Here is a 25,743-nt window from a genome sequence, read left to right as displayed (position 1 = left end):
CGTGGCGGCCAACACCATCACGCCCTTCCGCAGGGTGCGTGGGCCCGCGGCGTGGGAACGACTCGGGGGGTGAGGACGGGGTGGGGGGGCACCCCACGGCGCCGCCGCTGCCGTGGCCGGAGGAGGCGGGGGAGGGACGCGGGGCTGCCGTCGAGCATCTCCCCCACCCGGGAAACACCATGCCATGCAAAAAGGCTGTGTCTATAAAATTAACGTTTAGGGGTTCCCCTGCCCACTGGTTTTTGGTGAGAGAGGTGCTAGGGCAACTGCTTAAAAACTACCCACCACCACGGCACAGAAGAAATGAAACCTCCTGGCAGTAGTGATAAAGAAGGTTAAAGCTGCTCATCTCACCTTAGAGCAAGCCAAAAAAAAAAAAAAAAAAGGATTTATCATTGACAGTGACTCTGCCTGCCCACCTAAAAAGCACATCTGTAGAGCTTCCTGCCCCAAAGAGGTCTTTTACTTTTCACTTGCGGAGTGCCCATCGCTAAAACGTGCAACACGTATTACACCTGGTAAGATTCTCCATTTTAAGATGTCCTGTGGGTCTGGTCCAGCCCCCAGTGCTTTGCAAAGAAGGGGGCTTTGAGCAGCCTGGTCTAGTGGGAGGTACCCCTGCCGGTGGCAGGGGGATTGGAACTAGATGATTTTTAAGGTCCCTTCCAACCTAAACCATTCTATGATTCTGATTCTATGATAACGATGTCTGTGTTTCTGAGTGACCTGCCTGGAGCTCAATGTTACTTGGATGGGGTTTCTGTGGTTTTGGAAAAGCTCCTGAGACACAGGAAAAGCATCTAGAGGACACGTTACAATGGATCAACACAGCAAGCTTGATATCAAATCTTGCCAAGTGTCACTTCAGGCAGGCAAAGCTGTCTCCCTGGGTGCACAACTTTTCCATCGTGACTGCAACCAGATCTAGACTGGGTCTCTGCAGTTATAGATGCTCTGCCACCAAAAGAAACCCTAGACACTCTTTTCTGTCTCCTGCATTGTGGTTTGTAGAGTTATTCCCTAAATATGCGTTGGGCATGCGCCCATTAAAAATGTTACTTTGCAGTTTCTTAGGGATGGATGCTGTGCAAGATCAAATCTTAGCTGACTCCAGCTCCAAGTGCTGGTGGCCCACTGAATTTGAAGCTGTGTGCTGAAATTTAAGGAGATGACATGGGGCAGGGCCGTGTACTTGCTTCAAGAGTACCAACAAAAGCTAAAAGCAAGTATTCTACTGGCTATATCAATTTCCTCATGTTGCCCCTTCTCACACAAGCGGGACACTTGAAAACTGGAGAGAGAGGCGCGTCTGAGGAGGAGAGGGGCCCTAGCACAAGATGTCCTAAAAGCCTATGAAGTGTTGTGTCACTAAGCACGTGGGGTGGAGGGGGCAGCACAGGGACGTGCTATGTGTACTAGGGAAACTAAATGTGGCAGCTTGGCCAAGCTCTAGATACAGGTTGTACGAAGGTTGGAGAAAGCCAGTTTGTTCCCTTTTCTTTCTCGTCATTTCCTGCACCATGTTTACTGCTGGCATTATCCAAATAACTCAAAGACAGTGATCTAAGAGTGAGCAATAGGTAGGCAGGTCCTTTTATTTAACCTTTTATTTGCTATGTGCAGATGTTGCAATCTGAAGCAACACCCATCTCAGTTTTGGTTCTTAGTCATGGTGGATTTCTTCCAAAAATGTTGAAAAGATCCTTTGTTTTTTGTGCTGTGGCAGATAGTGAGGATGACTGCATTGGGAGGGTGTTTGATAAAAGAAACTGTCTGGATTGTTGGAATTTGGATTATTTTGAATATTCTTTGTTCACAGTCCAGTTTTTGCAGCTGAACTCTTGTTTAATAGGAAAAAATAAAAGCCAACCAAGAAACTAATACACTAGTCAGGTTCAAATGTGGTTGACAATTCACTTGTCTAATTGTCAGTTTTTCTTAAATTAAGTTGTTCAGACATGATTTTTCCATTTATTCTGTGCTGAATACTGTGTAGGAGTAAGGGGTCAGAGATAAAAAGGAAAAGAAAAAAGAACTGAGACAGGAACTTGGAATCAAATACCCATTTGAAGAATACAAAGATGCGTGACCAGGATAGCAGTGAATCAGAGGCATAAATGCATTTTTTCTTTGCTTTTGCAGAGTATGAAACACATATAATGCTTAGACGTTTTAAAGATAATTACAGTAGTAGGAGGGGCTGCTGTCAACTGGTGAGTCTTCTTTGCATATAGCAGAGGGAAATGGATTTATTCTAGTGAGGAATCTGGCCTGACAGACCTAAAAAGAACATAATTAACAGATGCTAATAAGCTAATTACATGGAGTGATGAAGACATTTTGATCAGAACTTCAACTATTAGATGCAGAATATTTTCCAGCCTTATTTTCTTGAAATCATAAAAGTTGAGCGCAGCTTTAGGATATCGTTATCCCAAAATGGATATCAGGTGTTTCTAGAAGCCCATGAAAGTCAAGAAAAGACTTTCTGTGGAGTCCGAGGTGCTTTAGATTGGTTCCTAAGGCCTGCCTGATCTCACCCGGCCAGGTGTTGCACTGCCCTGATCCCATTTACTTGAGTAGAGCTGCCCTTTCATATTACACAGGAGCAAATCTGTGAGAGGAATCAGGCTGCACAGTCTGGAAAACGCCGGTTTGGATTGCCACACAGGGTGCTGTGGCCCCCTACAAGATCAAAGACCTTGGCAATGACCACAGAACAGCAAAAAGGTCTTCAGATGTCTGCACACCACTGGAAAAAGTAACACAAGCTCTTTCAGAGGTTGTACAGATGCAGAGAATAAAATCTGGGTTGTGCACGTGGACCTTTCCTCAGCCCCAAGAACCTCATTCAACAATCAAAGGCCTTCAAATCTCAAACTTTGATCCTATTGCATGTCGAAACCCAGTGTCCCCATGGCCCAACTCAATCACGTCCTGCGGTGGTACTGCACAGCAACTCTGCCCCTTTGGGTGCTTTAGCTATCATTCAATGGTTGCCTGCTTTTTCTCTGTTTACCAGGTCAAGCAAACCTCAATAAAATCACATCGTTTGGGTGAGGGGGTTGAGTGTGGGGAGATATGTGGCAGGATGGATTTTCCTCTAAAGCTAAAATGTGCTGGGCTTGATTTTTTTTTCTTTTTTTTTCCTTTTTTTTTCTCTGCTGTACTGGAAAAAAAATGCTCTTTTTATTGGAGAGATTTCCTGCTTACACAATGTTTCCAGGAAATCCATACAGTCCTATGCCAATGTTTATTACTTGTAGAAGAAACAGAATAAGCAGATGAAGATTTAAAAAAGAGATGTAAAGCCAAAATCGATGCGAGGAGTTAGGCTATGTAATGATCTCTCCCCACAATGCCTAGAATAGTTTATCAGCTAATCCTCCCTGTCTCCAGTGCATCAGGAGCTGATACTGTAGGGATGTCTGGAGTCCTGAGTGATTTCTGTTATCTCATGAGTTTTTGCCTTGTCCTTAGGAGACTGAAGGAGTGTGGAACATCCTTATCTGGAAGTGCAGGCTGCTCTCTGTAGGTCTAATGGTTCTGGTCCTCCAGAAGTGAGGATTACGTGCTGGGGATGAGAGGAAGGAGGTGTCCCAAGGGCTGGGTGTCTCCATGAGTGACTACCATCAGCGCCTCTGGAGAAGGTGCTGAGAGGAGAGGACAGCTGTGACTGTAGGTGTCTTTGCATGTCTTCAGGTAGACAATGACCGGAGGGATCTGGATATGAACAGCAAAGATGTTGATGCTGAGAAGATGACTCGTTTCATTCGGATGAATGAGCTCCGCCTGGTGACAGACTACAACCCTGTGGTAATTACCAGCTCCCCGCAGTCCTCACCCGGGCACTTGGCACATGGGTGTCCTCTGGCACAAGAGTTTGCATGCCCAGATGTATGCAAGTGCTGTGGCAACAGTGTGGATGGGGTTGGGGAGGCCACAAACTCTTTGCTGCTACTCCATACGGGGAGTGGAAGCAGATGCTGCACTGGAGCGTGCGAGTGGTGTGGGGAGAAGAATGGGGGCATGGCAGTTCCTTTACACTTCCAATAAATTTGGGGTGTTGATGGGCAGGGAGTTCCATTTCTTACCACTCCTGATGGCAGTGCTGCTTCCTCCCATGGGCATTCGTGATGTTGTGCCATACCTGCAGACCCTGTGGTTCCCCCCTCTTTGGCTGAGAAGCTGTGAGAAACATGGAAGCTCGAGTGATCTACTCTGAGAAGGCAGGCTTTTCTCTATCACCCAGCACATAGGACTTGACATAAGCCTGGCTATTTGAAAGCATATTCAAGAGCCGGTTGGAAACTTCCCAAGAAAAAAAATTCCCATCCCCTCCATACCTTACTCCAGAATTCATCAGTTCAACAACAACAACAATAACAATTAGACAAATAGGATGCTTCCATGTTGGCCATTTTCATTAGCTCGCCCACCTGACTGGCAGTCACTGGGTCCCAATGACTATCCCCTATAGAGTGTCACCAAGGATTTAGGCTCCCCTGGAATCTCAGCAGCTCACTGGGCTCATTTTCTAGGTCTTAGAGCTCAGATGGCCGCAAGGCTTAGACTTTATCATTGCTCATGGGATCTTTTGTGGAATTCTGAATAACTGCAGAGATGATGACCAGGCTGAATTTAATCAAATGAGAATGGCCCAACCTGTTTCAAAGCTATACCTTTTCAAATCGATGCCAAGGATCAGCTAAGAGGGCTGCCATATTCCCCAGTTCAGGTGCAGCCTGCCAGTTGAGAGGGCATTTTGTTTTGGAAGTGCAACATTTTGTTTCCAGAATGAAATACTGTAGAAGTTTGGGGGTTTTCTTTAAAAAAAAAAAAAAAAAAAAAGTGGATTTGTTTTTTCATCTTGATAAGTGATGTGAAAAAAATATTTCAAAATCACAGAATATTTCTGGGGATGGAAAAGCTCTATCCTGCCCTGCTGTCTTTACAGTCCTTTGAGAACACCCCAAGTCACATCAGCAGGGATGTTCTTGTTATCTTTATAAATGTCCATGTCTTCAGAACCTTTGGAGCCTCCACTGCATCTTTTGGCAATTAATTAGATCGTGTCACTTTCTTCATGTGTTTCTGCTGGTGCTTTGGGCTTTCGCTCCATGGCATCCTGTTCGGCACCGAGGCTGTCTCCCTGACCGAAAAGTCCTGAGCTGTTCAGCCGGTCCCCTCCACCCTGACTGGCAGTACACATGTTGTTCCATTTTTTTTTCCCTGATGCTCTGGAGTCCAATCAAGGTGCTGCAATTAACAGTGCCTCCTGTAGTCCCTGGCCGGAAGCCCTCCCAGCTCCTCTAAGGTAGCTTGGTTTTTCGTAAATATTTATTCCCAGTGCATATGCTGTTTACATCTCAGAATGCTGCAGAGGCTGGGGTCACCCGGATCATGTGGAGCGCTGCCAAGAGTTTTCCTCCCCATCCTGGGGCCCTTACTGTTTCGCCTACATACTTCAGGCATTTTTAGGCAGCGCTTACCCCTGTGTGCTTTCCAGGAGAGTCAGATGTGACCCAGCCGTGTTGATGAGCTCTGCCGATTGCTCTTGCACAAGGTTGCGTGGACAGGCATATCTTTGTGTGGAGCTGCCGGAGGAACCGTGGTTACAGCCCTGCCTGCTGTCAGTCCAGCTTCGGCGCTGGCTGGCTTCATCCTCACCTTCAGCCCCATCCTCCCCCATGAGGTCTTCTAATGCTCTCCAGCCATGGTTTGCATCCCCTCTACTCTCCTCTGCCCCATCTGCTCACCACCGGAGAAGTGAAGGGATAGAAAATGTCTGATAAACATCAGGCTGAAGGCAGAGTCCCGGCTGCCAAAAAATTAGATGCTTTGCAGTGCGTGGCCCTCACCGATGTGCACTCCCTGACCCCTTCCGTATTACTCCTGGAGCGTGTGGAAACTTTCTTCTCCCGCTGGCAGGGAGCTGCCCAGTCTGCACCGCGGTGGTTTCAGTGGCAGAGGGGAGGCAGCAGGTCTGGCCCGGCTGCTGTTTGGTTTGAGGGAGAGGCTGCAGGAAGCGGGCAGGAGGAGAAGTGAGATGACGAGTGAGTGAGTGAGTGAGAGCTGGGAGATGGTGCGGCGGCTTCTTGGGCAGCGCCAGCCCCGTCTCCTCACAGAGGGGCCAGTGTGTGCTGCCTGCTTGGCCCTTGCTCAGGGGACAGGGACAGCCAGGTCTTCTTCCACTGCAGGACTGCAGAGGCAATTTTAACCCTCAGCACTCTGGGATGTCCAGGCACTGGGGTTGCTGGAACTCTGGACTCATCCCCATCCTACACACAGCCTAATGCTAAAGAAAGGAAACAAGAGGAGACACCAACCCTAACACCTCAAATCCTTCCCACTTTCTTGCTCCTATTTCATCTGGGTGCTGGATCTCAGCAATTCAGGGCACCCTGAGGTTCAGCGTTTCCAGGCCTTCCTTGTCCCTCTAGACTTCAGTTTGCTGTATCCAGGCAGTCACCTGCCTAGTCACCGGCTATCCTAAGGCAGGTGATGAACCCTTGTGGTCTTCAGACTCTTGTCTCAGGAATAAGCAAAGCCAGGAGGTTAAGCGCTTCCACAAAGAACCCAGATTGGATGCCCCCTGCTTTAAAGATAGCTGTCCTGCTTGTGAGGCTGATTTGCAAAGAAATCTCAGCCGAGACATGAGGGCTGATGTCCCTCTGGCAGTGCATTCAATGCAGATTGTATGTTCTCAGTCTCCTTGTCTGTGTGTTTCTCTCCCTGTCTGCACTGGCCGTGTTTTTGGCAGACAGCGATAGGTGTGATGCAGAGTTCGCTCCAGCTTCACCTCCTCCTGATCACAGACAAGATGTCCCCGAAGCACCCCGAGCGAATGCGCAAATATCGTGCGGCAGCGGAGCTCTTCAAGGGGAAGGTAAGTCCAAACAGAGAGGAAGGGGAGCCATTAGGGAGAAAAATAGGAGAACAGTGATTGCTTCCATGGATAGGGAGGACATAATCTTCTCTGTGCATTAGGGGAGCAAAGGCCAAGTGGCAGGAAAAGAGGATTAGCTGGATAATTAAGTGGAGGGGTTGGATCTGTTCACCTTTTGCCAGTTTGCCTCCTTGTGGGGAAAATATCCTCTGTATCCTGCTCCTTTGCTCCCTCAGTGGGACATTATGTACCTCCTTGCTTCTGGTCCAGTTTTGTTCCTTTGCGCTGAGAGATGACAAACAGCTGCCGCACTTCAGTCTGGTGATGGTTGCATTCCACTGGGGTGAGAGGTGATTTTGTATATACAGCCCGCAAGATGCCAAGGAGCATTATATAAGTGACCAGACAGCAATTAATGTTGTGGTGCTTCTTAACCCTTAGCCTTCTGGTTGGATCCTGGGGAAATAGCTATTTTAAAGGAGTTGCAAATGGGTTTGTCGGATTTCCCACACTAAGGTGATGGGATAGATGGGGTCTTTCAGAGAAATTTTGCCTGGTTCCCACCCCTCTGTGGGCAGATTTCCCCAGACAGTAAACCTTCCCATGCCTGCTTCTCTGCCAGCAGCTGGATTACAGGGGAATTTGTGTCCAGGGAACAGAGGAAGGAACTGGCAAGCAACAGAGGATTGGGATCAACAGGAAGGCATTTGGGGCAAGGGAGAATAGCAGATGGGAGGGGACAGAAGATCACATCAGAGGGGAAGGCTGAGCAGAGGGGCAGTGGAAAAGATCTTCCCAGGAGAACAGCGGAGCTGGAAAGAGTTGGGGTTTGAGAACAAGAACATCTGCATGCATCTGTTCGTGGTACTGAAGGGGCAGATTAAATATCAAATATATCCTCATCTTCAAATGGAGGTGACACCTTGGAATCCTGCACCCTCAAAAGTCTTGAGGCTTGTTTATGACAGGACAACTTTCGACCTTGCCATCTGTTCCACCCGTTGGCAAGAGAGCAGTCCAGAAGCCTTGCATCAAAGTCAAAAGGTCTCTTCAAAAGTGTTTTGCTTTGATGAACACATAATGATAAAAGAAAACTTATTTATCTGAAAAATTCCAGCCATCTCATGTGAGATGTGTGTTATAGTGACACCGTTATCACTGTCCTCCACGAGCAGCAAAGTCTGACACAGGTCTCCCCCAAGCAGCTAACTCTCAGAACACAGCACATTGCTGTTTAGCATCACTATCCTTTGCTTCTGATGCAGCTGCAACTAGTTTTCTCTTCATGCAACATGCCTAGATCAGAGCAAATAGGAATAATTTTCCTAGAAATACTTCACAAAACGTTGGATAAAATGTTGTACTGAAGTCCAGATAATTTATGAATAGCCAGCAAGCCAAATCCAACTTTTTTTTTTTATTATTTGTGCAGGCAAGTTTCCCACCGAATCAGTCTAGAAGTTTGCCAGAGTAAAATACAGAGATTAAAGATGTGGGATTTGACTAATTTTTTTCCACTTTACTGCCGTGGTACTGCAGGACACGTAAATAAAGGGACTTAGAGTCTCATAAGTTGTTTTTCCCAAAGGAGTGGCACTGTGAGGAGTAAATTGTGATTTGGACTGCCCTTTTATAGAGCAGTAAGGGAGAGCTAGGATCCCTCTCTTTGCATCTTAGATCTGGGTACTAAGGAGTAAGCAGAGCGATATGCCCGCTTAGGTTTGACTCCATTGCTCTGTCATGTAGAAAGACATGAATTAGTTTGGATGTCAGAAGCAGCCACTGCACAATACCATGGAAATCTCGGCTGGCTCGTTTTCCTAAGGGGAGTTATTGGTTGTCAGGACTACCAAGTTAACTAAGGTTTACTTCAAAACATGTAAAGTATTGAGTAGATTTTGCCTTTTTTACGGCTTGCAGATTGTCTGTGAATAAATGCAAGATTCTTGACTTGAATTTTATTCAGGATTACCAGTGAATAATTCATAGCCTGTGGGCTGGTGATGAAAGGCTTTTTTGTGCTGTGGGGTTAGTGCTGTCAGTGGTTTGAGCAATGAATCTTTGCTGTGCAGTGGAAAGAGGTGTTTGGGCTCCCTGGGAGCATGTACCACTGCATCCACTGCTTCACGATGACTGCAGAGTGCTGGAACAGAGTGGGGAGACTCAGTGTGCATTGCCTCTTCTCCACACTGCCAGTGCAGGACATAAACAGAGCCTCAAGAGGGTTCCCAAGCAGAAGGTGTAGTCATCCTTTCACACATCTCTGCTGTGCTCTGAGGGAAGATGAGTCCTTGTCATTGTCATCACCAGGTGGAGGGAGAAGAGAAACTTGTTGCTTGGATTGACAGAGAGATGAAGAGGAACTGCTGCTGCTGAGTGACTGACCCCAAAGACTGAAGAAAATCATAGAATCATAGAATCATTTAGGTTGGAAAAGACCCTTAAGATCATCGAGTCCAACCATTCATGAGAAGGTCATGAGAAGGTGATTCAGCTGCCAGTGTCTGGATTATGGTCCCTTCATCTCTGGTTTATGATCTTTTCATTTTTGCCTGAGAGGAAGCAGAGATTTTCAGTTGGAGGGTCCATGAGGCTGTATGGTGAGGAGCATTGTTTGAACGCAGCTGGAACTGCACCCTAAGCAGCAGCGAGTGTCTGAAGGCAGTCTAGATTCCTCTATATTTTATCGTGGAACCTGGGGGCTATAAAGTGCTGGAGAGGAAAGTGCAAATGTTAGATGATGTTAAGCCAGCGAGAGCTGACAAGAATAAGAAGAAATATGGTACTTTTCTAGCAGACTTTGAGAAACAATTGTGGGTGGATAAAAGTGAACAGGCAGAGCTCAGAGCACTGCAGCTGCAGGAGTGAATCCACCAGTCTTCTTGGAAGGATCCCACTGCAATCAAATATGTGCTTACTTGAGAAAGTACTGCCAAGAGTCCAGGCTTTCTACTGGAAAGGGAGTGTCAAGATTTGCACTGCTAAGCCAAACTAGCATCAGCATCTTCAGTTTTCTTTCCACAGTATCAGAGTAAAACATGACAATTACAGCTGGTGTACCTCATGTTTCAATAAGTTTCAACAAGGTGATGTTGGGAGTAACAAAAGCAGCTTTTGCTGCAACTGATATAACTGGTTTACAATGTCAAAATGGTTTGGGTAGAGATGTTGGCAAAGTTGCTTTTAATTTATATGTAGGCCAATTTAGAAATTGGTTCTGAGAAACTCCTGAGAGTCCTTCAGGAGTTCTTCCATGGAAAGGAAAGGATGGTGCCCTTTTTCTTGCAGACAGTCATTCATACACTTTTTGTTTTTCTTGTCAGACATCAATGTCTCCAGAACTGAGATAGATAACAGAGATACCTCTTTTAGCCATAAATAGGGGACACTGTAAATATGGGTCATCTACATCACTTAACAGATACCTACAACAAAATTGGTTTTGTAGCTTGCTTTTTTTTTTTTTTTAAATTCATGACTCATGTTTTCATTTTGCTTTGATGTACTATGTAAGCTATGTAAGAAATTACTCAAAATTCAGAATTTGATCTTTTTGCTTATACAGTCTCTTAAAGAATGAAGGTTGCAGCTCCATGAAATTCGAAGTCAAACGCTGAATATGAGGCTTGGTCATCCTTCCTGTTTGTCTTCCTTAGAGGAAAAACTAAGCAACATCAAATTGGTTTCTACCATTGCAGTACTATTTTCTATTAACTTTAATTCCTTGGGCAATAACATCATCCCATATCTTAGTATTTACTGGGAACTCGATGTTCTAAAAGCACTGGGCTAGGAATCAAGTTGTCGAGACACCAGGACGGCACCAGTGTATAAAATTTTCTGAAAGAGAGCTTATTGCAGGTGACAGTACACAGATGATACCACACTGTGTTCTGTGTTCTTGGAGTATCATGTGTGGAGGGGACAATTTGTGTCGGGAGTTCCTCATCTGTGCAGTAGATCCTTCATTGCCTCTAGCTGCAGACCTCTAAACACAGGCAAGAAGATTGCCACAAAATGAAACAATTTCACGGGAATCATTTCAGAATGAAATAAACAGTTATCGTACAGCATAGTATAAAATAGAAAATGAACTTTCTGTTTTGGATGGAACTACCTCATTTCTAGCAGTGATGTGAGAACTGGCATCATAACTGGGATTTGTTTTGGTGAATTATAGCTTTGGTAAGTTGTCTGAGCTAAGGTTTTAGGCTCTTTTCAGCATTGCTAGAGGACAGATAAGTCCTTCCTCCCCTTGTAAAATAAGTGGAATCAAATGCCATTTATTGTACCATTTATTGTAGACGTTGTCTAGATGACCGGCTCAGAAAAGACTTAAGATCTAGATGGCAGAAATTAGGCAAGGTATATCTTGTCTTATGGTCAGTATAATTTTCCATGGTCACTGCATTCGTTCTTTATGATTAGAGCTGGCTGGGAATCTCTGAGCAAAATAAATTCCTCATGAGAAAATGCCAGTTCCACCAGGTGGCATCTATCATGGAAGTGATCCCATTGAGAAACCTGCTTGGTTTCCAGCTGCTGAGGAGACCAGGCTTCCAGTGCTTGTGGCCTCAGTACCACCTTACAGACAGCCTCACAGGTGTGACTTTGAGGCCACACAGGCCTTGGCAGGACCCCTGGAGCACATCCAGCATAGGATGCATGACCTGTCCTTTTGCTGAAGGAGGATTCATCCCACATCACAGCACCTACCAAGAATGTGTCATTCTAAAATGCACGTAATAGGCACTTAGGTGTCTTCTTTTGAGAGACAGTGGACAAATGCAATTGCCTTCTCTCCTGTATTTTTGGAATATAAAAGGGGAAGGAAACTTTTGCTGTACTTTGGCACCCTGTAACTCTGTGAGCCAAATGGGAGTCATTAGAGAGATCCAAGTCAGGAACTGTGAATGATGATATCTCAGCCTTTCTAGCTGAGGAGCCAGTTGTTTGTGTGTTTTCATTTTCTTCTGTAAGGAAGAAGGTGTTTGGAGCTCCAAACCCCAACTTTTTCATTCTTTCATTCTCTGTTCTTTGTATTCGTGGATAAAATATGTACAGCTTTTTAGTTTTGGAGTTTTTAACAAAGGCTGGAAGCTTGACAAATTGAAGAATGTTGACTAACATTTATTTATATTACCATTTAAAAATGCTATTCCTCTTTTTTAAAGGTGGAGGAGATTTTGTCTAGAAAGTGACAACTTTTAACAACCTAGGTATTCTAAATGCTTTTTTTATTATTATTATTAGCGTCTTGTTTAACATTTGATTAAGAAAACATTGTTGTGTAGTCAGTCTTTCATAGAGAAAACCAAAAGCTGGTGAATGAACTGGTAAAAACGTGATACTCTCTCCTGTACCAACCCTCTGAAAGTGCTTCCCTGCAAACTGGCCTCTGTTTCCAGCTTGGTAATTGGAAGGAGAGCCCTAAAACATAAGTATTGCTGCTCCAGCTGAAAGTCTCTTAGATCAGGTCTGTAGACCTGTGACCCTTAGATTTGTGACCCTTCTCTAGCTCGGTGTTTTATCCTGCAAAAGGGTGAATTTAGCACTCTGGGAGAAGTTCCCCACAATCTTCCTGCTCACTAGCCTGCTGCCCTTGGGACACAGATGACTTTTGGAAGAGAAATTGCAAGTGATAAATATCACATATCCAGTGAAAGTGCTGTTTCTGTTTCTGTATCGCAGTGATTAACTGCAATTAAACCTTACACTAGCCTAACTACCCCTCCTTCCCATAGGCTGTTGCCTAGGAAAGTTTCCAGATATATTTGCTTTTTTATAGAACATAAATTTAATAAAGTAAAGAATTTGAGATTTACCAAGTTTATTTTTGGAGAAAAAAAAGTTTTGAACTAACTTGAGTGTTCTTGATTGAAAAGAAAGAAAAACATGAGTCACAGCCTGGGAACTGGGCACATCGTCTTCACATTGCATTACTTCTCTTTTTTAAACTCTTCTTTTTTCTTGTGTAAGTTAAGTCATATCCATGTCCATAGGTACATTGAATATGCTAGGCCCAGTAGAATACACAGGATAAAGAAAAGATAAAATGATGCGTGTTGGCTGGATGTTGGTTTCATTGACTTGGATGTGACCTGCCAAGGGATTCTATTTAATCAGGTCACTGTTTAAATTGTTCAATTGCTGCATTTATTTTCTTTTATAAAATGTATACATAATGTTTGTATTTAACAGATGATTTAACAAAGATTTTGAGATAACTGTGTATTTTATTATAATCTTTCCGATTCCAAAATTTTACATTTTTGCCAATTCCTACTGCACCTGTAAGATCTCAGTTGAAACTTGCTCTTAAAATAAAAACATGGAGTTAGTCACCAGTTCTGGTAAATCCGTACTATTGAATCATCCCGGCAGAATTTTAATCCTTGGCTTGATCTTGCTCTCCAAGACTATTTGGGAGCCCAGAAAACTGTAGGTCGTTCTCATCCTGACTTATTCATTGTTGGGCTTCTCTCCCCAGGTCTGAACAACCCTCCGCTGAGCTGGGCTGTATGGATATTGGTGTCTTGCCAACAACTGTTTTCTGAATGACTCCATCTTCATTTCTGTTCACTGCAACTCACTTAAATATGTTGTTTGTGTTTGGTACTCTCATGTTCTTATCCTTGCAGGCTCCTGCTGCCCTATACTTCACTCCCACATTCTTGCAATTAAGTTTGATTCTCCACACAGCGAAACACCTTTTTACTCTGCCACTCTAGGTCTTGCATGGATGTAAGCATTGATGCAAATAACATGCAGGTAGAGGAGTTAGCTTCTTTTACATGTGCCACTAGGATAAAAGACATCATGTTTCCTCATCTATTAAGAGAATAGAAGTGGAGACTGCCTTCCTGCCAAACTGTAGATATATTTTTAAAGAAGGTGAAAGGAGACATTTTGTTTGGTAGTGCAAGTTTGGGCTTGATAAAATACAGAAAAATGTACTGCATGGAGCAGTTAGATGGTGGCAGAGGAAAGTGTTGTCCTAACAAATTATGATAGGTTTTCCCTAACTCTTTATAAAAATATCACTGTTAATCTTCATATGATCGGTGTTTAGGGTTCTGTTTTCTCTCAGTTTCTGTTTTGCTCACGTTTCCTCTCCTATTTCCATCACAGATTCTCTTTATCCTGTTAGACAGCAATTTGAAGAGCAATGAACGAGTAGTGTCATTCTTCAAACTGAAGAAGTCCCAGCTGCCAGCTCTGGCTTTATTTCATGCACCAGATGAGGAGCAGGATGTGTTGACTCTGGATGAAGTCTCCGTTGAGCGTGTACAAGACTTCTGTAATCGTTTCTTACAAAGAATGCAGAAGGTAAAGGGGGACTCCTGTACAGTCTACAGGAAGCAGGGATCTGGTAGGTCGATGCTGTTTCTCACAAGGCTCTTGAAGAAGATAACTTCAGTTCCTTGAACTCCCTGCCCCTGCGACCTCTTCTTTCGTTTTCATTTGCACCCAAATATCAGAAAAGCATTAGATCTAGAGCAGAGCAGAGATGGATGTCTTTGCAGAATCTGTTTCTTCATTGTCTACAGTCTTCTAGTCTACAGCAAGAAGACTTCACTGGCCTCTGCAACTGTATGAAGGTCTCGGTGAAGCATCTCTTTTCTGGGAACAGCAGCTGGGGAGACAGCAAAGGGTGCTTTTGGACACTGAGGATGGTGGTGGTGGATGGCAGCACATAAGAGAGGATCAGAGAGACAGTGGCATGGATAGGAAGGAAATCTATCAAGAAGGCCACAGAACAGAGTACACAGACAAGGGCTCAGGACTCTACCAGAGGTCTCTGCTGGGAGAGGGACAATTTAATCTCCATGTTCATTCAGTCTTAAGAGTTCTCTCTCTGTCAAAGCTCATCTTCCTATAGCACAGAGGCTTTGTGTGTCAGGACCCGGTGTCGTGCAACTGAAATAGGATAGGCAGCGCAGTGGCACAGACAGGAGAGGGAGGCATTTAAGTTGGTTTATTTCCTTTTATCGCTATGCTAAGAAACAGGGCAGCATCAAAACTGATTTCATGCCTCTAATGTGTTTCAGAAAGAAGACGAACCTGAGGAGAAGAATGAGGAACTCTGATTCTTTCTCAGCCAACAGGATGACTGTGCCCAGAGTCACCCGTTTCTGGTGTATGAAGAGTTCCCTGCAGCACAGGAATTCCTGGGATAGTAGGATTAAGAGGCCAAGTCAGTCACAGATTTCCATCTCCATGCTATGTACATATATGCTGTCTGTCCCCTCTAGGAATATCTTCTCCCTTTTCATTTGTTGGCTCCGTCTCTCTCTTCTCAGTACTCCAGGAACTCTGGTGTTGCCCTACACTCTGTCCTTCCACGCCACCTCTGTTGGAGCAAAGGGTGATACGGCAAAATGGCAATATCAGAGATAAAGCTTGTAGTTCCCAGAGATCTGTTTCCCTCATTCTCTTTGCTTTTGGTGCCATGCTGGGATCCACAGCCTCTCCTGACATTAGGAACAGATTGGTTGCTTGTCATCTTATGAACTTTTCCATTTATTTTACTAAATAAAGCAGAAAGTGTATAGCCTGAATTTTTATGCAAATACATGATTTCCCACTCCCTGTGTCTTTCACTTAAGGACAAAGCCTGTGTATTGCTGAGTGAGTAAGCTCAAAAATCTCCTTTCTCTGAATTTAACCAGGCTTGCAATGCCTGGTCAGTCGGATCGGTTGCTAAGAATCATTCCTCGTGGAACCGGACCCATCATCAACAGATATTTTTACCAGGATGAGAGATTTCTGTGGAGGTTTGGGATCAGTACAGCACTGGGTACAGTAGGTCTGAGCTGGTACAGCAAAAGTGAATGAGCCTAAGATGCAGATTGAGGCTAAGAGGAATGAAAGCTGTGGCAGAAGTGCAGTAGAAAGTCACATTGCAAGATAGGGGATATCTCCATGCCACATTGGAGAGAAAGGTTAATGTCTGTATATTGACCTCGGACACTCCTCAGAGGTCCCAGTGCTGGTGTACAGGGGATGGGGACTTCTCAGGAAGGATGTATGAGCCATCTCTGTTCTGCTGTAGCAGATGCATGCAGTAGGCTTGCCTCATACTTGGCTCAGCATCCTTTGGCATGAAGTATGGATGCTCCTGTCAAACAGTGACTGCATTGTCTCTCAGGGCTTAAGAGACTTGGCTTGGGACAGGGACCCTAAGAGGCATAAAGCTGCAAAACCTCAGCCCTTTCTCAGAGATTAGCCCAAGGCAAAGAACTGGGAATAGAAAGAAGTTGTTCTTGGGAATGAGGCAAACACAGCTCTCCACCACAGAGGGAGAAGTCAGGAGCTGGAAGGGATGCAAAGTAACTGCCAGCCACCATGATGAGGGCCAGAGAAAGGAGGCTCTCGGTACAATAGAGAGACAAGTGCCAGCCCTCCGTTAGCTCTTAACTTCTATACGTGGATCAAGCTGATGTCTTTCATCTCCCTAAGGCTCTGTCTCCCATACAGCTGGACTTATCTCCTTTAGTGCTCTACCCTCCCTTCTCCTCCGCTTACCTAAAGCAAGCTCAGTGCTGTAACAGTTGGTATGGGGAATCAAAATTGCTGCACATTATCAGGGAAAACTGATATGACCAAAACAGTATTCAGGATTGTGCCTTGCGTTGGCAAGGCCGTGAAACTTTCTTCCTGCATAGGGACCTCTCCCCTAAGAGGCAGGGCAGCGAGCAATATGGAATCTCAGAAGCTCCATGGCCATCGCCATGGCCCAGAAGTGTTTCCTAAATGAGGCAGTTCAGAAAAGAGCAGGAAAAGAGGGAGGAGAGGAGAAAGAGCCAAACCACCTCTGTCTGTTCAGTTCTCCCTTGTCCCAGCTGAGTGCTCCCTAACTTCTGGTTGGCATGTGGCCTGTGAGAACCTGTGGTATTGCTTCTGGACACAACTAGATAATAACACTGAGGATGTCAAGGAAGGGGTGAGTTTGGGGCATTATGTGCTGCATATTTCTTTATTTAGGCTGGCAAAAGTGGAGGCACCTGCTCTCAGCCTGTAAAACTGTTTTACTTGGGTGTCCTCTCTTCTGAGCATCCATTTCACAATGATGTTCTGCCACTAGCATGTGGTCCCAGACATGGAGATGTCGTCAGCTGGAGCCTACAAGGTCATAAGGTTTGGCCCATAAGTGTAGTGTTCATATAACAGCTGGAGTGAGCCATCTCTGCAGACTTCTTAAGTGCCTTTTTCTCCGAAGCATGAGACTGTTCAGGATGGGTCACATACCTGCCGCTGTGTTTGCTGCATTGGATTCACATGCTAGTTCTGGAGCTGCAAGTGAAGACTTCTTCTTGGCGGCACTCCTTGGCATGGGGGACCTTGCCTGGTAGTATCGCGTGGCTGTGCTGCAGTCTCTCTCCTGCTTGGTGAGCTTACCCAGGAGATGCTGTTGGTGAGTAGAGCAAAGCACACCCTCACCATCAGTAGGGAAGAGAACTGTCTGCACCAGATGACCTCTTGAATGAGCATGTGTCTAGTGGCAATTGAAGAGGGGCTGCAGAAGCACATCAAAGATGCTGGGAGCAGGAGGCAGAGCCTCAAAGGGAGGGGAAGGGTCTAAGGTGTCAGAAGGTACTGCTGCTTTTGGCTGGTGGCTCAGCCTCTGGATGTGGGCCGAGGTTGCAGTGCTGGACTGGAAGAGCTTGAATGAAGCCTCGACTTTGGTGCTGGAGTTCCCTGTGCAATGCATGTGGCTCACCAGGCCTGCTTGTACCCTGTGAGAGGGGCATGGTGGAGGAGGATCAGTTGTCTCTGACCCTGCGGCTGTGTGAGGATGTGAGCACAGGGATCAGCCCTTCCGAAGCACTGAGGAGCCACAGAGTCTCATCCCAGACTCTGTCACGCTCTACAGCTTTCTACTCCTGGGACCCAGTCCTCACCTCTAAGGAACATTTATTTATTTTATGCCACATGCAGCAGTTCAAGGGGAGAAACACAAAAACATTAGTCCCCTTGCTGAACTTCCAGGTCTTTGTAGTATTCTGCTTCTGGAGGCGTTCAAATCTTTTCTCACCAAGGATGAATGCAAAGTTGCATCTTCCACAGTGCAACCCAATTTGCTTGTTCCCTGGGGTAAAGACGGCAGCTCTCACACGCCTCCACAGCCTCACTTTGCTGTCAGGCAGGCTCAGCTGCTATCTTAGCTATTTTGAATGTCCCTTGAGTTCAGGCGCTGCTGAAGAGCAGGGTGTCTCACACCACGGTATCTCCACAATACTGAGGGGAAAGGGAACCTCCTCATCCTGCCCTCTGTCAGTTCCCCTTGAAAACAAGCCCAGCTTCCCCCAGCCAGCCCAAAACATCTGGCCCAAGTATGACACAAATTTAAATCAGAGATAACACAACGGGAGACAAAACCCAAAATAAAACAACAATCAAGGGATTGTCCCTCCACAAGATTCTGCCTCTGGTTTCTACCTCAGATGCCCATTGCAGTGGCTAAGCCCACCAAAGCTGCATTGCAGAATGCTTTGAGCACAGGGATTAAGGCAGACCCCTGGCTCCACCACCACCGCAGTCTGTGCCCAGGGCATCCCGAGTGCAGCACTCTGGGCCTGTCGGTGCTGTGCAAGTCCCAGAGAGTACCGCAGAGCAGCTGGAGGAGGAGGAGGCTTTTCCTGTGGCTGCCTTGTGGCTCCCAAGGTTGTTGGTTAGGTGCAGAACTCTGGACGGTGCAGAAGGAACTAAACTCCCCAGTGTACTTAATGAAACTCCTGAAAAGCTGTCCCTATAATTAGCTGTGTACGCAGCGAATACAGACACCGGAGGCATTGCTTTTGCTCCCAGGCTTGTTTGCAGAACCAGAGCTTCATTCATGTCCTGTTTTGTTTCCCTCTGGTACTGAGGAAGAGTCACGTCGCCGTGCCCAATTCCTGCAGCTGTTGTGTCCTCATAGGGCCAAGACATGAACCTCAGACACCCATGCAGCAGGCCAGTTCCCTTCACACGGTTTGGTCTGGACCACAGAGGTGCGTGACACTGGAAACATCTGCGATGCCAAGGCTCCTCACAGATGTCTCTGCAGAAAACCTTCCCACTTTACCTTACTGCAAAGAAAGCAGCACAACCTTTCCTAGGGAGGAACAAAAAGGAATACATACAATTTCCCACATACCCTACCCACGCAGAAACCCGCTGCCAGGTCCTAGTGGCACCATTCAGCTCTCTTGGGCATTTCCCTTTGGTACTTGCAAGCGCCCTGGGGATGCAGAGGTTTATGTTACAGCCCTTTGCTCAGCATTTCCTACTGGTTGGCAGGGTGTTTCCCCATGCAGTGTTCAGCTTTCATCAGCACCTCTCCTGGGTACACAAATCCCTCAGGAGTCTGGCTCAGGGTTAGGGATGCCACTGGGCAACAAGAGACCTGAGGGATGAGTTGGTGCTGAAAGTTGCTGCTCTTTTGTCCCGAGGTCCACAGGACAAGGCTCAGCTGTCTGCTGCTTTTATTCCCCTCTTTTCAAGCAGCTGATACAGTGCCATCTTCATGTAAATCATACTGAATATCGGCTTGACCAATGCTTTTTGGGGAAGAGGGGGTTTAACAGGATACATGCAGTGCATCAACCATTGGGGTTGCCATCTCTGCTCACTCTTGTCCTTCACCACAGAATTTTCTTTCTTCCTTTTGTGTAGTGTGGGCCCAAACAAAAGTCTGAACATTGCTGACTGGAAGGGAATCAGACCTCTGAACTAGCTCCCATCTGCTGCAGGTTGAACCAAGACTTTCAACGTGAACATCTCTGCACCTCAGCTTTGTCACTCCAGTCCCATTGCACATGGAGGGTTGGGTCTGGCCATGAGTGGCTGCTGAGCTGCAGGGAGTCTGGTTGGCAGGAAAAGGACCACAACAAACCTTGCACCTACCCTGAAGAAGAGGAGTGGGCCCTGGCCTTTGTGTGTGAGTCTGGTCAGGATTGCTCCTGCTTTCAGCAGTGACTTGGAGATGTTGAGAGGCCTCTGACTGCCAGCATGAAGGTAAGAGACACCTCCAAGGGCATGTGGCCCCAGTGCCTTAAGCATGCAGAGGATAACTACCAGCCCAGCAAGGCTGCCTGGCTTGCTACCCAGGCAGGACCGAACCTCCTGCCTTTGTTCTAAGGACCGTACTAGGCCCCAGGCCCTGCCAACTTCGAATAAAAATTTTGAAAATCTCTCTGTTATATACCAGAATAGCTGTCACAGGATTGACTTTATGGTGCTCAAGTCAAGACCCCATCTCATGCACAGAAGCCCAGCACTGAGCTGGGCCTGGGTTCCCAGGAGGGGGAGGAGATAGTGAAGATTTAGCGTAAGATATGGCAGGAGCTGTTGTCCTCCTTATAATAAAAGGAGGAAGAGCACAGCTGTCTGACACCTCTGTTTGTCCAGAAGGAAGCTGAATCAATAAATCTGAGCAGCAATAGTAGAAGCAAACGCTCTCTTGCAGGTGGACAGACCACAGGGCTTAGTCACTCTGCACCTCCACACAGGATGGCTTCCCCTCAGCACCACTAACGGTAGCCCACGGGCTGGTGAAAAGGTGGGGGCAGTTGACACAGGAGGGGGAGATGTTGTCTGAAGGATGTGACTGGGGAAGTGGTTTGCAGGACCGTGAAGGAGGAGGGCAGGGAAGAGCCAGAGGCTGATCTGGGAGGATGAAGGGACTTGTCCACGGGGTGGTGTGGCCAGGGACTGGCAAGGGTCAGTGAGGGCAGGTGTTGGGTGGGTAGCACAGGGAACTGATAATGATGGAGAGGAGAACATAGCAGTGTTTTTTTCTGGGGCTGCGAATCAAGTACCTCTTTGACCCGTTTTGGCTCAGTCACTAAAGAAACTTCAGAGGAATATTCTCAGTGGAAAACCCTGCAAAGCCACAAGATGCACGTTGAAGAAGGAAGTACTTGTTCTCCCCTTTGAATTTCTCCCTTCTCTGCTAGTGTACCTACAAATCCAGGCAGGCTAGTCCCATGAGCTGCAAAGCAGCACATTTCTCAAGGTTAGAGGAAAAGGCCATAGATAACTGCCTCCCTGCCTGCCCCAGGCCTCCACATCTGGCAGCTGTGCAGAGTTGCCTTCTGTATCACGGCTGCAACCAGTACTGTGTTCTCCTCCCCACAGGCTCACCAGGGATCAAGTCTTTGAATCCTCTGTGCGTCACAGCAGCCCCTGGAACTCCCCACCTCCTATCCATGTACAGGGTGAAAAGCCAGACCCGTCCACTTTCCAGCCTAAACTCGTGAGCTGTGTGTGCACTCCAGGTTTCTTCCTGTCCCTGTGTTATGAGTATTATACACCCTTCAGGTCTCCCACCTCACTCTCTTCCTAGGACAGAGTCCACATTTCATCATCTTGTTAGGGGCCTAGTGTGACTCTATGTCACCCATGTCATGGGGTTTGTATAATACCTACACCACCAGCGTTATTTCTTGCAGCTAGCAAGAGTCTAGCAGCTGAGGCGTTTGTAGTATTGCTATGCGTAACTTCCTCAGACAGGACTGAGATAGCATGTCATTGCTTTCATAGGTACCAGAAGACATAGTTGGTATTGGTGCAGTCCACTTCTGGTTCCTTGATCTATGGGCAACTACAAAGAAATGTCAAGTTCTTGAGCCTGCTAATCAGCTATCAGGGGAGTAGGATAGGATCTTGCAGTTTTCCTGGGTTTTAGCTATTAATCACTGGAATCAATGGAATAATCACCCCAAGAGAAACTCTTCATCTGTTTTCTTACCCACTGAATAATACAGGGCTGTATGCCCAAAAGACTGAGTTTTAAAATAAAGGCGTGATGGTTCCATTATAAATCTGTTGTGCTCTGAGTTCTTTGGCATTTTGGAATTCAGTGTGGGTGTTGACCCTAGGCTATTTTATGACTTCCCATTGTAATCAAGATTTTATTTTCCTTGGCCAATTATTTCTGTTCTTTGGCTGAGAAACAGAAGAGACAGACAGTAACTTACCCCAGGTTGTTGAGGAAGTCTGTGGGCAGTGCTGGAGAGAGAAACCAGATCTCTTGCACGCAGATCTCCTAAGCTTTAGCCACATGGCCATACTTTCTCTTCACCCTCCATCCCCCTGTGACTCCCAATGGCTATTTTTTAAGTTGAAATTGCAGTTTTTCACCATTAATCAACGGCTGCCTTGTCTGGTTGCTCTGGTTTGGCACAGGTGAAGCTGAACAGTTCTGGATCACTGCTTTCTCTCTCCACCTCTCCCTCCTTGCCAGTGAGAGCTTTCCTCCTGGAGCGACTGCCTTATCCTTGTGGAGGCCAATGAGGAATGTGCTCCATGTGTCCTTCCCAATGCAGTTGCAGTGCTCTCTTGGATCCCTGGGCATCCTAGATTTCAGACCCCATCTTGTAGCAATATTTTCAGGCTTTCTCCCCTGTTGAGATTCTGACAGTAAAGAAAATATTTTATTGAGAAATCATATTTGCATATCAAAGATTTTAATATTATTTAAAATGATAAATAATTATTTTAATATTATTTTATTTAAAATGTTTTATTAAGACGATATCTTTGCATATTAAGAAAAGATCTATGGCAGGTTAGAGGGAAATGTGAATGAGTCCCTGCTTTTTTAGTTTTGGCAAGAGAGTAGATTTGCAGAAAGGAAGGGTTTGTTAAAGTGAAAGGTAAACAGATTATGGCTGCTTCTGAGATAGCGACATTTGTATCAAAGGTTCAATCACTTTTGTATGGTCACCAGCCTTCTTTTCCCATATATGTGTTGTCATCCAGGAGTCTGGATGCTCAGGCAGTTAATGGGTCCTCCAACTGCTTCCATCTTGTAATTCCCTAGGATGGAAACAGAATGTCTTTGGTGTCTCTCCTGTGACCTCATAACTCACTGCCATTGCACAGACATGCAAAGCGCTCTGGAAAGGTGCAATCCTCCCACAGAGAAGCAGGCAGGAGTAGGGTGACCTAAGAATCATCCCATTGGGGTTGTCCTCAGTATCCCAAACCAGGGTCTCTTCTTCCTGCCTTGCTTTCTGTTCAGCAGCATGGAAACTTTCAAGGGTACAAACCACTCCACGTGGTCCCTCTCAGACTCCAGGATAGGGCTGGCTCTAACCGTACCCTCCTTGTCCCCACTGGCTCCCTGTCTCTGTGTGAGTGACAGGCCTTCTGACACTTGCTATGATTTTATTTCTCTTTTTGCCCACCCCACTCTCTGGAGGCAGCTCTGTCCCAAGCGTAACCCTGCTGGTCCCAAGGGGAGGTGCCTGCCACATTGCATGTGCTCCCTTTTAAAAAGAACAAATATTCCCCACAAAGGGAGAACAAAGAGAACCCACCAGGCACCCTCCATCAGAGTGGTGGTGATGAAGCAAGACTTTAGCACCACAAGGGAATGGATGAGCTGCCTTGCCCTGGAGGCCCTATTCACCCACCCATTTCTGTTTGGTCTCTGAGTCCTGCAACTGGTATTTCCGTGGAGTCCTTCTTGACAGGTCTGGCTCTGTGACCTAGGAAAATAAAGCCCTCCTTCTTCTAATAATAAAGATAACTGTATCCAGGATATTTGGAAGCTGAGAAACTGGTTTACCAGCATTTCACGTGATAGGGTGGGATTATCTCTATGGCTGTTCCTGTGGAAATGAGGTTTGTGTGTCTGTTTGTCCTGTCCCCCACTTCCAAATGCTCAGACACACCTGACAGAAGGGCAGTGGTCTCTAAGGTATTATGGTGCTTACTGGTTTCGTGAGACCAGTGTTGGGCAGAGGAAAGTCCCAAAAGCTGCATTATTAGCTTTATTATGCCAGTGGTACTGTGGTCCTGCTCATAACATGCCCTCACATCCTTGCTGGGACCCTCAGCCTCCCCAAGATGAGCTGCTTGGGAGCTGCTCCTTGTCCATTGCCTTGAATGGCACTGATGTTCTCTGACTCACCTCCGTGCCCCCTTCTTGAAAATCCAGGCAGGAGTGTTTACTTTGGTTGAGGCTGGGGTTAGCTGAACGTCTGCCCTTGTGCTGGGAATTCATCAAGCGCGCAAACCCAAAGCCCCTGAAGTGGTTGGCTTCTATTTCTAGCCGTGACGAACAGCCAAAGGCTTGGCGTTGGTTTGTTTATGTTTAATATCTTAAATCTGTCTCTGCAAATTTCGCTGTGACAGACAGACATGCCACGGATGGGTGGCGTGTGTGGGAGGAGGGTCCATTTCCAGGCAAGCGCCCTCCTCCTCTGCTTCTTCCCCAGCCCCGCCACCCACTTAGCGAATTCCCATAGAGCCCGTTCCCAAGGTCACTGATGAAAGCACCAAAAGCTCCCACTAACAGCAAGGAGGAGGGGGCTGGGAGGAATGGCATGGTTATCTGTCCCAGAACGCTCCCAAATGGGAAGTGGAGATGCCAGGGTCCTGAGATGAGCCCCAAGGTATCAAGACCTCAGTTTGCTTCCTCGTTGGTTATGCAGCTGCTATTGGCATCTGCTTTGCTTCGTCATTTGGGCTTGGTTGTGCACAGTCCCCCTGCCCAGCAGCTGGGGCCCCTCTCTGGGATGCTCCTCTGGCCATGGCACCCTCCTGCAGGCTCTTCCCTGGGGCGAACAGGGCCTGGAGCAGGTGGGAGGTGGCAGTGCCATATCTGTGGTGGAGGGGACAGCCAGCCTGGAAAAAGGGATGGGGCTGGTGCCATGGTGTGTCCCACTGGCCAAGTGGGGCAGGGATGGAGAGGAGAGGAAGCAGGGTGGGATGAGGGGAGCTGAGGCTGCCTGCGGGCTGTGTTTAATAGCTGCTGTTGTTCAGCCCCATGGTTTGAGCATGGTGGGCAGGTGCAGAGTGAGGAGCCTGACCCCTCTCCTGCCCAGGGCTGCTGTTCCTGTGTTACACTGCGGCTCCCTGCAGTGATGGGACCCCAGCCCTGGAGCCAGCATCAGTCATAGGCTTAACTTCACCATCATCATCAGCAACCCTAAAAAGACAGGAAAGGACTGGAGGTACACCCTGGGTGTCCCTCTGCCTTTTGATTCAGTTTCTGGACAGCAAAGCAGATCAGGTAGCAGAAATGCATGCTCAGGAGGACACATAGACACACAGGTCTTGCGGGAGAAGCTGGGGTGCTTGAGTGATCGGTGAGATGGGGCGCAGGGGACCAGCAATATGACAGGTGGGGCAGGTCCCCTCACATCCTGCAGCTGGAGCAGGGTCGCGGGCCCATCCGTTCTGCAGGCTGGGGTGGGCGAGCTGGTCCCTGTCGCTGGTGTTCACATCCTTGTCTCACCCAGAGCTGCTGATCTGTACGTTCACCTAGTTTTGTATTTGCTGTAAACGCAAGGTCGGTGCTGGGTTTGCCCTGCTTCCTTCCACCCTGGGAATGCAGCTGACCTTCACTTGGGGAATGGCCCTGCTGCTGCGTGCAGCCCTCCGTGTCCTGCTCACAGCTCCTTTCCCTCTGATACTTTGGAGACCTTGATAAGGGGATTTAGATCTAGCTAGTTAACTGGAATCCATGTCTTCTGCTTCCCGTCCAGGCCCACAAGGATATTTTATTACTTCATTCCTATTTAGCAACTCAATTTCACAACAAAATCAAAGCCTGCTGAAATCAAGTCGAGTTCAAAGACATATGTGTGAGTTAGCTTACGGTGGTCATCCCAACTTGGTGGCTATCAACAAAGTCCCTGTGCCCTTTTCCCTCCTCTCCTGAGTCACTTTTCTCCTCTGCAACTGCTGGACATCAACTCCTGTGGTGGGGTTTCATGTCACCGCAGGAGTATCTGTGGGACAGCAGCACAGGAGAAACCCTTCCTGGGGCTCAGCAGCTTTTCAGGGAGCTCACACAGACTTCAGGAAAGAAGGACAGCAGCCACCGGGCAGGCAGGGATGGGCAAAAAGCAGCTTCA

General features: G+C 46.9%; 1 protein-coding gene across 1 annotated transcript in view; it reads left to right on the top strand.

The window, feature by feature from the left end:
• ERP27 (endoplasmic reticulum protein 27) overlaps positions 1-14,979 on the top strand; it is an 18,229-nt gene extending 3,250 nt beyond the window's left edge. The window contains exons 3-6 of the mRNA XM_009894407.1: positions 3,703-3,816; positions 6,764-6,889; positions 14,021-14,218; positions 14,941-14,979. Of these exons, the coding sequence (XP_009892709.1) occupies positions 3,703-3,816; positions 6,764-6,889; positions 14,021-14,218; positions 14,941-14,979 (477 nt within the window). The remainder of the gene's footprint in view (positions 1-3,702; positions 3,817-6,763; positions 6,890-14,020; positions 14,219-14,940) is intronic.
• Positions 14,980-25,743: the final 10,764 nt, after the last annotated feature.

Source organism: Charadrius vociferus, unplaced genomic scaffold (genome assembly GCF_000708025.1).
Source record: "Charadrius vociferus isolate BGI_N301 unplaced genomic scaffold, ASM70802v2 scaffold871, whole genome shotgun sequence".
Classification (NCBI taxonomy): Eukaryota; Metazoa; Chordata; class Aves; order Charadriiformes; family Charadriidae; genus Charadrius; species Charadrius vociferus.
Note: the sequence above shows the minus strand (reverse complement) of the source record. Positions and strands in the feature narration are given on the sequence as shown.